The sequence below is a fragment of the Delphinus delphis genome, chromosome 14, assembly GCF_949987515.2.
Source record: "Delphinus delphis chromosome 14, mDelDel1.2, whole genome shotgun sequence".
NCBI classification, from domain to species: domain Eukaryota; kingdom Metazoa; phylum Chordata; class Mammalia; order Artiodactyla; family Delphinidae; genus Delphinus; species Delphinus delphis.
Window position 1 is genome coordinate 34,643,765 of NC_082696.1, and position 12,465 is coordinate 34,656,229.

Below are 12,465 nucleotides of genomic sequence, written 5' to 3' on the forward strand. Positions count from 1 at the left end.
CCCTTTCCATTAACTTTCACTCAACAAAGTAACCCCAGACCTATTTCCTAGTGCTCACCAATGATTCCATCTAACTATTCTTCTTGGCTTTTTCTTCTGAAGCACATTTGGATTGTTTCTTGATGCCGACAAGTGGACGTCTATTGATCGGGAGAGAAACAGGAGCCAGGAGTCACTGAAGAGGGCAGTCAAGGGGCAGTGGATGTAGACAGATGGCAAAATGGCCAGCACTGTGCCCCCCATGTTTGCACTTCCTCTTCCCTTCTGTGGAGCTATGGGATATTTGTTTTTGCTTAAATATGTTTTACTTTGTGACATTTAAAAACTTGTAGAATGAAAAGCAAATGCTCTTTTTGAAACTTGCAATATGAATACGTTTTTATTTTTGTTTGCTGAAGTTTTGTTTGTTAAAGAGAGGAAATGGTTAATCATCAAAGCTGAGGAAGAGTCTTTTAAATTTATTACAACTTGTAGCCTGGGTAAATTTGACCTACTGCCAACATTTACAGTTCCTGATAGAAGAGACTGGAATTTAAAACATCCTTTACGCAGCCTGCCTAAAACTGGCATTTTGGTTAATCAGAAAAAGAAAGAAAAAAAAAGTAATGAAATGTCTGATGACTTATCGCCTGGTGTTCTCCAGCGAGTCCATCTAACTATTCATCTTGGCTGTTTCTTCTGAAGTGCATTTGGAGTGTTTCGTGATGCAGTCAAATGGGGTCTTTTTTTTTTAGATAGGAAAACTGAGTTCCCCATTTTGCTGGTATAGTTTAGGCCATATGTGAAAAATAGAATATGTGTCATCAGGAGCAGACTGTTCGCAGATGAGATGATATCTCAGGCCATATCTCAGCAACATTCTCTGCCAAGCTCTAGCCCCTATGGAAAGAGAAATGAGTGCACTTTTACAAAACTCTTATGTGAGATTAAACATCCTTACATATTTATTTGACTAATGAGAAATATTTATTATCCCACTAGTAATGAACAGGTTTGTTTCATTATTTTAAAAAAATCAAGATTTATGAACTAAGAAGAAGAAATAACTGAGGGTATATAAGTTCGGAATAATTAAGCTGATGATTATTATTCACTATAAATTAGGCATGAAGATATATATTTTTTGGAGGTCTTACAATTTACTTACAAAGTTACAGAAGTTTCTAATGTTTTTTTTCTTTGGCATTGGACATACAATGCCTATGTCACCTACAAAAATTTTATGAGAGCTTTACACAAAATAAGCAAAGTGACTCTGGGGCAAGTATCCACACGATAATCCTTAAATTCAGTAGGAGAGACTCAAGCATTCCTTTTAATTATCTTGCATATGAAGAGCGTCTGACCAGTTGCTGTCTTTATAAATATTAACTGAATGGGATCACTACCCACAGGTTTGATGCATATGAGAAGCAAATGGAACATGGTCTTTTTGCTTGTCATTGCAAGGAGAAATAATTTAATGTAATAATAACTATTGTATTCTTTTAGGATGGAAATTTTGCATCTTCCTAGTACATTACATTGGAGATTTTAGTTTCCCAAGGCAAAAGGGGGTATTTTTCTTGTCTACCAGCACCAATAATAATTAGAGCTAAATACAAACCATTTTCATATCTAAATGAAGTGGCTTAGTAACTGAACACTTAGTTTCAAATAGTAGAAAACAAGAGAGTTAAAATATCACTAAGATCAGCTCAAAGACATAATTACAGACAGTATTACATTATTTGGGATTTTAAAGTAAAATTAGTACATTTTTGGTTTGTGTTTGGTTAATAATGGAAAGCATGTCCTAAGTTTAAAAAATGAAGCCCATACTTTAGTAATAGAACTAAGAAAAGTCAGCACTCTCTCTCACCCCATCCCCTCCAAAGCTGTGCCTCCAGATGTTATTTGGTATTTATTTTGCAAAGTTTATTTTTACAGTCCAAGCCATTTGTGTTTTAAAGATACATTGGTCAGTTTATTTATAGAGAGAGAGCTTCTTGAAGTAAAGACAATTGACGCGGGTGTGGGTTAAAGCTACCCAGCACTAGAAAGAATGGGGGCGTCTGGTAACCTCCAGTATGTTCTCTCTCATTCCTCTCATGTTCTTTCATTATGGGGACTCTGGAATTTTCTTTTCTGTTTTTTCTTTCTTTTCCTTATCTTTTCCAGTCCTGTAAGGTTTTACATGATTCATCCTGGGAGGAAAATCTGAGCTTCTGGACCAGTTATCCTGCAGAGGAAATGAAAGAAACACAAGGCAGAAGGGGTGACTGGGACTTCGAGGATTTGCTTACAAATCTGGCTCCTATCCAGGTTGAAACTGGAATAGCTGGAGATTTTCCCAAGGCGCCCAGGATGGAGAGCAGTTCCTCGTGTTTGGATAGCATCACTGGTGCTTCTCAAACCAGGCTTAGGACCAGGGAGGTGTGGAGGAGGGTGGGCAGAAGGTGGTTATGACTGTGCAGTCGGGCTGGATCAAGGTTGTGGAGGCTTCCTGTGCTGAACAATGCTGTCATTCCTTTCCTTTATGTGTTGCAAAGTAAAACAATATTAAACTGTAAAACAAGGGTGAGAAAGTTCCACAAAGTTCTCATTTTTCTCATTGTGACTACTTCACAGCCACTTCGGTAATATTGAATAGCATTCTTCCTTCAAAAATTGTTTTGCAATATAAAACAGCAATTTTTTTTCAAAGATTGCTTTTCTTTACCTCTGCTTTGCAAATCCCTTAGACTTTCTATTGGGAAATCTAGCACTGAGTTTCTGGGAGTACAGGTTGGACGCCGTGCAAAGAAGAAGCTGGGAATGTGGTATACAATGAAGGCTGGGGAAGCACTGAGGACAGTTATGGATTAGGGCTGGTGAGGTGTCTTTAGAATCATAATGCAGCACTTTGTAGTAAAACTGAAGTTTCATCTTGCAAATTAGAATGTACAGGGGATTCCACTTTTAATTATTTTCTTCTACTTTAGCATTATTTTTCTTTCCAAGCTTTAAGAAGTGATTTGGGAATGAATTTGTCTTCTCAATTCACTTTTAACTTAATATTTGAGTTTTGTATAGTGTATTAAGTGACACAAGGAAAAGCTACTTTTCTCTGAGGGTCCAAAATAATCTTACACCCACCTACTTCTCCATTTGAAATGCTACTCAAAGGTGTATTTTATTTTTTTCAGTCTTTTGAAGCACTGCTTGGATAGTGCTTAGTTTTGCTAGCTAGTTCGGTAGTTCAGTCTTATTTTCATAGATAAAGACTTTTCCTTCAAATTCATAATTAAATCACTTTCTTTGCAAAGTTAGAGTTCTGTATTTTCAAATTTTCTTTTTTTTGGTATCAAAACTTATAAAGTTATATAACTACAAAAGCAATAATATGTTTTCTTATCATTTTTACAGGCTGGAAAACATTAATGTTTACTATAGATGCCAGGGATTGTAGAGCAATTATTACAAAATAATATAAGGCTTTAACCTCTACCTGGAGATCTGACAGAAAATTTTAAGAGAATATGTAACCTATACACATGGAAATACTAAATCTAATTGGGTAGTTCTATTGGCCCCTCAAAGCACTGTTGCTAATTAGCAATACAATAAGGATGGTGGAATCTATCATTTGACTATTCATTTAAATGATACCTAATTAGTGGATGGTGCTATGGTCTGAATGTGTCCCCCTCCAAATTCATATCTTGAAATCCTAATGCCTGCTGTAATGGTATTAGGAGACAGGGTTATTAGGTCATGTGGGTGGAGCTGTCATGATTGGGATTAGTGCCCTTGTAAAAGAGGCTCCAGAAAGATCCCTAGCTTGTTCCACCATGTGAGGACCCAACAAGAAGTTTCCATCTATTAACCACAAAGCGGGCCCTCACTAGACACAAAATCTGCCAGGGCCTTCATCTTGAACTTCTAGCCTCCAGAACTGTTATCTATAAGCTACTAGACTCTGCTATTTTGTTATAGCAGTCCAAATGGACTAAGACAGACAGGAAATACATCTACTGACTAGTTTTATATTACTCTCCCATAGTGACTATATTAAACCTGAAACAATTGATGCTTTTCTACAATAATTTTTCTTTAAACTTATTAATTTTTAATTATTCTTTGTTAATTTAGTCTTAATTTATTTATTATCTAATTGACTGGTTGTTAAGCGCGGGGTGGTAGAGGCAAGGAAATTGATACTGGCCCTGAATTTCAAATTACTTTGGCCTGCAGGAATGGCTGTGACCAAACAATCTATTTTGATGATTGTGGAAAGGACAATTTTCATAATAAATTTGAAAAATCTGGAGACCTGGAGCAGCACATTCTAATGATCTCTTCCTTTCTATAAATCGTAGCATTTCGCATTTGATTGGATCATATGGATACAAATTAAGCTCTATTCTCTTGACCCTTCCTTTCACATGTTGCATATTAAGCTATGCGTTAAACATTCCACAGTCAACAAGCGGAAATATTGGTTTACCACAATAATTCATTTTCCCCCCCTCCCACCCTAAAAACTTCAACATTTAAAAGGAGACTAAGATGGCAATCAAGAAAGTTAGGACTCATTTGCATGAAAATGACCCACTTTCCTAAACTGATTCTGCTTGTCTATGACTTTTTGGATTCATAAATTATTCTCACTGCTGGTTTGCATAAAACTATAATCTATGTTCCTGTAGTATTTGGTGTGTTCCTAAAATGAGTCATAACCGTTTCTTAATAGTTATGGGAAAAAGATCAGTAGGGGCAAACTGAGTGATAAATAGGATCTGCTTCTAAATAGTTACCACATGAGGAAAACCCCTTGGGTGTTAAATACCTAGTGTTTTTATTTTTGTTTTTCTGGGTTCCTTGTTTTGATTTTATTAAACTACTTCTTTAAGAAGTGTAAAATAATGTCTTTCCTTAGTTTTATATTGAGTAGAGGAACTTACTAAATTACTTCTCCTCCAACTTATTCCGAGATTAATTTTTTAAATCAAGTCATTAAAGCATCACTACTTAATGATTTAAAAATCATTTTTTCCTTCTCAAACTAGCCAACCAAAAAACATAATCAAGCAAAGTACAGGACCAAAGCAAGGAAAGAGGCTACTGGCTAGGATGATTGGTATTGCCATCATGGAGACCCCAGTATCCATGCCCCAACGCTAGGAATGTGGCCTTAGCATTCTGGGAGAGAGGGGTTAGGCAGTACATGGTTGTCACTGAGTAGCTAAGGATCCCCATTCTTTTGGGATCTTAAGCTTTCTTTTATTTTCTTTTTTTCAAACCTTGAGACTGTCATGGCCAGATGGTTGACTGATCTGTTAAAGAACTTTCTACCTCTTGGGAGGTTGGGACTCACCAAGAGTGAGCATGGTCAGTCCGGGAACAGAGAGCACACATGGTAGCATTAACTGACTCAAAAATGTGTCTGGTATAAAATCAATATTTAGTGGTAGCTTATGTTATTGTATTTGGCTACCACAAAATTTACAAAGTGAATTGGTGTTTCCTGCCCCACTTTGATGTAGCTCCACTGACAGCAGCTACAGAAAAATAAGCCAGAAGGAAAAACTGCATGCTGAATTCTCAAACATGGGGTCAACTCAGGAATTTGTGCTTTTATTAATCCCTTCTTGGGAGTGATATGGATAATTTCCTCTAAGAATAAACTCTCCAGTGGGATCAACAGTGTGAGGAACGGAGAAAGAAAAGGCAATGTGTTGCTTTAGTTAGTGACTAGCTAGCAACAATAGTGGTGTATATATTTATCGTGCTTTATAATTTCAAAGCACTTATAAATGTACTGTATTCTTTCAGATTGTATTATAAAAGTAGGTGCCTCTGTAACATTTTTAGCAGGTTGTTGAGTTGGTTGAACAAAACTCTCTCTTGCTTAAAATCTATTCGTGATGGAAATTTGATAAGGATAACTAAAATAGCAACTGGTATTAATAGTATAAAAGCTAGCATACCAGTTAAACCTCAGTTAGCCAGAAATCTTTTGTAATTAAAGTTATTATTCACTTTTCTTTAAAAACTTTTCTAATATGTATTTACTAATTTTCTGTTTTTATAAGTAAAACTTAATCTTTAGTAGATGATTCAATATCTTGGATTGTCTCAACATCATTTTGAACAGTATTTTTCATTGCATCAATGCAGATATAAAAGTGTAAGATATTTTCTCAAACTGTTTATATATCAGATTATTTTATGGTCATGTAATTCTGTCTTCTAAAATTATCATGTTGCCAATTTTCCAGCTAGTGGAATATTCTTATTAGTTGAGGTTCTCTTACAACTATATTTTGAGAACTATGAATAAAGTTGTGTTTACTATTTTTCTGCCTCCCCCTTTCCTTTCCTCCATACATTTCTTCTTTCTTTCCTTCATTTTTTAAAACCTGTTTATATGATGGACATGCTACATTTGAGAGACAGGATGGGCAAGAAAAGGTATGTGACAATTGAAATATTGATACTGAATGTCTGATGTAGCTGGGAGAAAGTGAGGCATTATCTGAATAAGTTGTTTTGGCAATTCCAATAGTGAAAAAGACCTGTTTATGTTTCTTCCTGTATTATTTTAACTCTGAACAAGGACTCAGGGAAAAGATGATAGAGCGGACCAATATTCTGCTTACACTGAAAGAGAATTGAATTGTGAGTCATTCCAGTCATGAAGAGCTATAGCAATCCAGAACTTTCCCAAGGAGCCACACTTGCTGTTCCCTTTTTGTCTGAAAGTTGGTCTTTTACTGATGGAACATAATTATCACTTTTCCTTTTCCCATCAACTCTCCTACTAGCTAGCGTACAGGCCCTCTGACAGACACACACACTCTCACACTCACACTCACACATGTAGTCACATTTGAGTTCAGATTCAGAGTTGAGTCTTACCCTGGGTTAAGGCCTCTGCGATTTGACTTCTCAGCTTCTTCTTTATGAGATACTAGTTCAGATCACAAGAAAATACTCCCATAATGTGTTCGTGGACATTTTTGGAGCTAAGAATAAATAGGATTTTAAGAGCTATGAGGTAGGGGAAGGAGCAGGGGCAGAGCTGGAGAGACTTCCAGGCTTACTGGTTGCTGGTTCTGTGACTTTGGGTGCTTCGCTGGGCCTCAGTTTCCTCAATTTAAAAACAAAGATATCAATAACCTGCTCAGAGGGCTTTAGGGATAATTACATGATGTAACTTAGTCAAAGGGTAAGTGGCTAGCACAAAGGAGGTACAATTTTTAGGTTTTGTTTCTTTTTCTAATTAATCTAGAAGTAGGAATATAATACAAAAATGTTAATACTACTAAGTTAGCGAGATGAAATGTCATTGTTTGCAACAGGAACAGTCTCAGTTGATCCAACCACCAGCTTTATGTAATCTTACTCTTTCAGTGGAGGGTAAATTTATATTGGCTTCCAGACCAACTCTGTGTTACAAGAAGTAACAAATCAGCCTTAGAAAGAGGCCTTGTCCCCGACTACTTTGCCCAGAAATAGTTTCAGTCTGACCGAGATAGAGTCTAGTCAGTTCTTCTATTAAAATATATTTATGAGAAAGACATAGTATCTTTATGTCCATTTATAAAAAATGCATACAAGAATAGGTGATTTTTTAATTTTAAGAAGATCCAAGACAAAACTGGTATTTACATTTTGGTTCCTATTATTCATTTCATTTCCATGATTCTCACATATATACTTATTCCTTGAAATTATTACATGTGTGCATCTATATGGATACTATCATATATTAATCAAGATAAAATTGATTTATGCGTGTGGCTTGTGGAATTATTGATATTTATTTATATATAGAATAATTACTATATTGAGTAGGGAACCTTTTAATTCTCATCTAAGAGCCTACACATTCCCACTTTTTGGAAAAGCAGGGCTGGGGAACCCAAAGAACACTGTCACTAATGCAGAGTCATTAGGGATAGCACCCTGAACTAACAGAAAGGTCACATGCTTCCCTGTCAATGATCATCTCTAGTCTACCTCTTTCATGCTGCACATAAGAAATGGGGACCCAGAGCAGTTAAGTAACTTGTAAGTGGTTAACACCTATGACTGGATAGAAGAGAGACATAGTCTCTATTATAAAGTAGAATCTGGAGACTAGAACAGGAGTGTGGATCAGACATGGATTTCCATTGTTGCACTCCCTCGATTTTCTTTGTATCAAGAATTTACCAGCCATCTGTTACCATTAACAGTTTACCAGATCTTAGAGACAGAATCAGAGCAGAAAGTTAATGTCTTCTGTGACTAGTGCAGGAATTTTACCAGAAGTTAAACAGGAGATTTTGCTCAAAGTTGAGTAGGCTGCTAGTTTGAAGATGATAATGATTCCATGTGCCTAAAGATCTATTATGTGTGGACTGAGAATTGCAGTTAAAATTGATGTTATCTTTGTCTTCACTTATATTTCCCCAACGTGTGACCATTAATGCTAGTTTTCATTTCTTTTTCCTTTGTAATATTTCTACCTGTAACTACATGCTGCTTCAAGGATTTAGATTATCTGCCATTGTCTGGGGGACCACAGGGTAAAAGTCTTGAGTCAAAACACCTGGGAAGACATGATAGTCATTTGCCACGATTGTTGTGTCCTAGTTTATTTAACCTTTATCCCAGTACTGCACATGCAGGCGTAGATCTTCCCAGTAATTGCTTGTTGAAAGAATGAAGACAGTGGTAAACATAGAAAATACACAAAAATAATTTGGCCACGTATGCTTGACTACGTAAGATCGAGGACAAAGGTGGTGATAGAGACCACCCCAAAGTTCTAGAAGATGGGAATATACTTCCACCTAATATAGCTCAGTAGGAAAAGATTTGTTTCTCCTTAGTGACATAAATTATAGGTGAAGATAGAATTATTTTTATACATTGGGAATATATCTAGTTAGTTGAAACACATCTCATGTGGACAAGAAAAGAAAACACCAGAGTAAGAAACAGGAACACATCATTCAGAAATTTTATATCTTGGAAGAGGAAAAGAGAATTAAGCCAAATAGTCCATATGAACAGTACAGCTGGTGGAGAAAGAATGACCAGAAATAAGCAGCCAGAAACCAGATTCATTGCCAGGTCTTCAGAAAGCACTGATCTTTAGAGGGCTGGGAAGCCTGGTGGACAGGCGAGCTGTGTGTCCTTCCATGACAACAGGAAGGTTATGGTGGGTCATGAGATTCTGTGGCACATGCCTCCTTCTGCCCTGGGCTGGCTGTGTCCTCTTTGAAATACTGGTGAGGCCTCCAGCTAGGGTGACTTCAACCTCTAAAAGAGATCCACAGACTTAGAAAATATGGAGAAGAAAAGGCCAAATGTTCAAGATGCAGGAGGAGCTGACACACAAGAAAAGATGCTAATTGCGAAGCAATGAAGGGGGAGTAGTGAAATCATTTAGGGAGGCCCCTGCACCTATAACTAGAATTTTTTGATCAAAATAAGAAAAAAAATTGAACAAATATCTCCTAATACCTTGTAAGTAAATCTGCAATGGCTCAGATAACAGTGGATTCCAAAAGCAAACACTGAGAAATGTAATATGTTCTGAATTACATAGGATACAGAATCCTCTTCCCTAATTCAGGAGTCTCTAAGAGTAACAATTTTCTAAAAAAACAAAATGAACAAAGCTTTAAAAACTATCAACAAATATATTTATTGTGGTGGCTTTCCCCCCATTAGATACACTTTGTTAGGAAGTAGTATCCCTTTCAGTTCCAGGTGGACCATTAAGCAGGTAATAAGATTGCTCCCCACCCCCACCCCCACTCCGTTGAGAGAGAAAGAAAACACATGACTTTGCAAACATGTTATATTTTCCTTGCTCTAGTTTTCATTTTCTATGAAATCAGAATTTTCTTCTAATAAGTATGATTTGTTTTTGGAAGTAACTTACAGGTACATGTTTACAGACTTACATAACCCAAGGGGTAGCAGAGGCTGAACCACACAGTGCTGACATAGACTGGAGACCTGTTCCAGGTAATCACAACCCTTCACAGTTTTGGAAAGCACAAAAGTCATCTCCAACTCTATGGTTTCTTCCACATTTTGCCAATCCCATACAGTATATTTAATTCTGTAAATATGTGCACTCTCATGCTTCTTGCAGAAGGACAAATGAGGGCAAGAGAACCAAGCTTATAACAGTTGTTTCTGTGGTGATAATTCCTATGATTCCAAATGCCAGGCCCTAAAATCTGAGCACTCTCTAGATTTCCTGCACAAAACAACACTGTCCTTTGAAAGATGTTTCTCTCCTCTGATCTCTTGTTTCTTTTGAAGGGATACCACATCTTTGAATTTGCAGAACTATCATTTGCTTCTTTAAACAAATAGCTCAAAAAAATACTTTTATAGGAAAAAGATGTTGCTTCTCCAGATGTCGTCATTATGTTGTTACATCTTATAGCCTATTGATGATTATGTACAAAATTTCTTGTCTCTTAAAAATGCACAGAAGCGCGTAAGATAACCATTCAAAAACATCCCTTCTTTGAACTTCCGGCTCTTTGTTGTTAACTATGCTTGTATGAAGAATATAGCAACTATCTGGAATGTTGTTTAGACTGAGCAGTAACTGACACTTTGTCCATTTGTGGTCCTAATGGCTAGAGCACCTGTCCTGGGCATCTGGTGGAGATAGCAGCATCACGAGTTTACAACAATCTCATGGGACTCTCTAGTGTACAGTGCTGACTGATACCGATTTCTGTTGTTTATCTTGGACCTTTCGCTTCTTCTGCTGCTGTTTGTCTTTGTTTTCTCGTTGCTCTGGAGTTTCTCTGCTGGGCTCCAGACCTTTGTTATCAGGTATTGCATCCTTACTTTCTTCTTTATTAAGTTTTTTTCTTTTTCTCTCCCTTCCTTTTTTTCCTGAAATGAAAGGATACACCTTTAAAAAAACATTGAATCATGTTCTATTTGGTTATTCTAAGTTTTTAAAAAGTAGTTGAATTTCTCTTAGGTTGCATACCATGCCCACAGATACCAAATATCTACTATTTAAATCATTCATTCAACTAGTCTTTATGAAGGCTATGCTATATTTTAAGCAATGTAAGCATTAAACACATACAACATATAATGGAGCAATTAATCTATGATAGTTCTGAATTCCAGATGGTTCTATTGCTATAAGTTTGAAATGAATATTATTTTACAGGATAGCTATTTATGGATATTTAATAGAAATTATTGAATAGATTTCTTGCCATCTAAGAAATTTATTAATGTCTATACATTATCTGGCTCCTACATAAGGCACTATTTTGTTTTCAAAATTGTCCAAGTAGCAGTTACATAGTTGCAATATGCTGATATATCTACATGCCATCTACTAAAAGAGAATTAATTTGCATAAAAAATATGTAAATAAAGGTTCATGAGGAATACCAGGATAACTATATTTTAATGCAAGTATTTATATGTTGAAATTAATTTCCATCACAAATTCTCTACATGCAGGGGTAGCTGTGTCTATAACTTATCGATAACCCTATGGTATTAGCTACCAGGGCAGGGACTTTGTGTCTCTATCAACCAAATGAGTAGATATTTATTGGAATATACTGGATTCCATGGAGGACCTTGACCTTGAACTGGGTTTGAAGCACAGATTTATTCAGATTCACACTCTGAGGCATTTTGAAAAGTGGAATCAACAAGACTTTAAAGGTTTTGATGCAGAAAAGCATATTGCAAGAAAGACTGGAGCCAGGGTGAAGAAATGGATTTTATTCTATTGGACTCGCGGAACTGTTAACAGTTTTAGAAGAGAGTAATTTGATCAAAATGCATGAGTCTGGCACCAAATTAGATGAATCGTTTTTTTAAATTTCAAATTAGTGAATTAACTAGATATTTTATTATCACGTTAACATTTTACAAATACAACCTACAGTGTAAAATAATTTCAAGGGCATGGTTTTAGTAACCTCCATTCATACCCACATCCCAGTGAAAAATTACTGATTCAAATCAATATAGTAAATGAACACTAGGAACAAACTACTCCTTGGTGTGGGAGAAATTCTGATTGGCTGTATCCCTACACACTGAGCCATGTAAAATCTGAAATTAGTTTTGGTCTACAAAAAGTCACTTTGGACAAAAGTATTTTGGATAAATTATTTGCATGACAGAACCAAAATATTTTCACGTCCTGAAATAGGCTGCAAATATTGAATTCAGTGGTTTGGCTTTCCTTTTCTTGAGCTCTGGTTATGGAATTCTAGGAACCATTATTAATACTGCATTCGTAAACTCGGCCAACACAGTCTCCTCGGATTTTATGCCGCAGCTAGCTTTGCCTGAGACTATATTTACAAAACCTTCCAGTTACTTTATGAAAACTTGCCTTGTTGGGCTCAACATAACACACCTCCAGATTTTGGACTCCAAAAGGACAGTTAACAAAAATGAGAACTCAGACCACGCAAAATAAATATCAGTCAA

At 36.2% G+C, this 12,465-nt stretch overlaps 1 protein-coding gene across 1 annotated transcript in view; it reads right to left on the reverse strand.

Annotated features, from left to right (window-relative positions):
• Positions 1-9,774: 9,774 nt before the first annotated feature.
• Positions 9,775-12,465, reverse strand: part of RSPO3 (R-spondin 3) — a 77,035-nt gene continuing 74,344 nt past the window's right edge. The window contains exon 5 of the mRNA XM_060030536.2: positions 9,775-10,884. Within this exon, the coding sequence (XP_059886519.1) occupies positions 10,691-10,884 (194 nt within the window). The 3' untranslated portion in view covers positions 9,775-10,690. The remainder of the gene's footprint in view (positions 10,885-12,465) is intronic.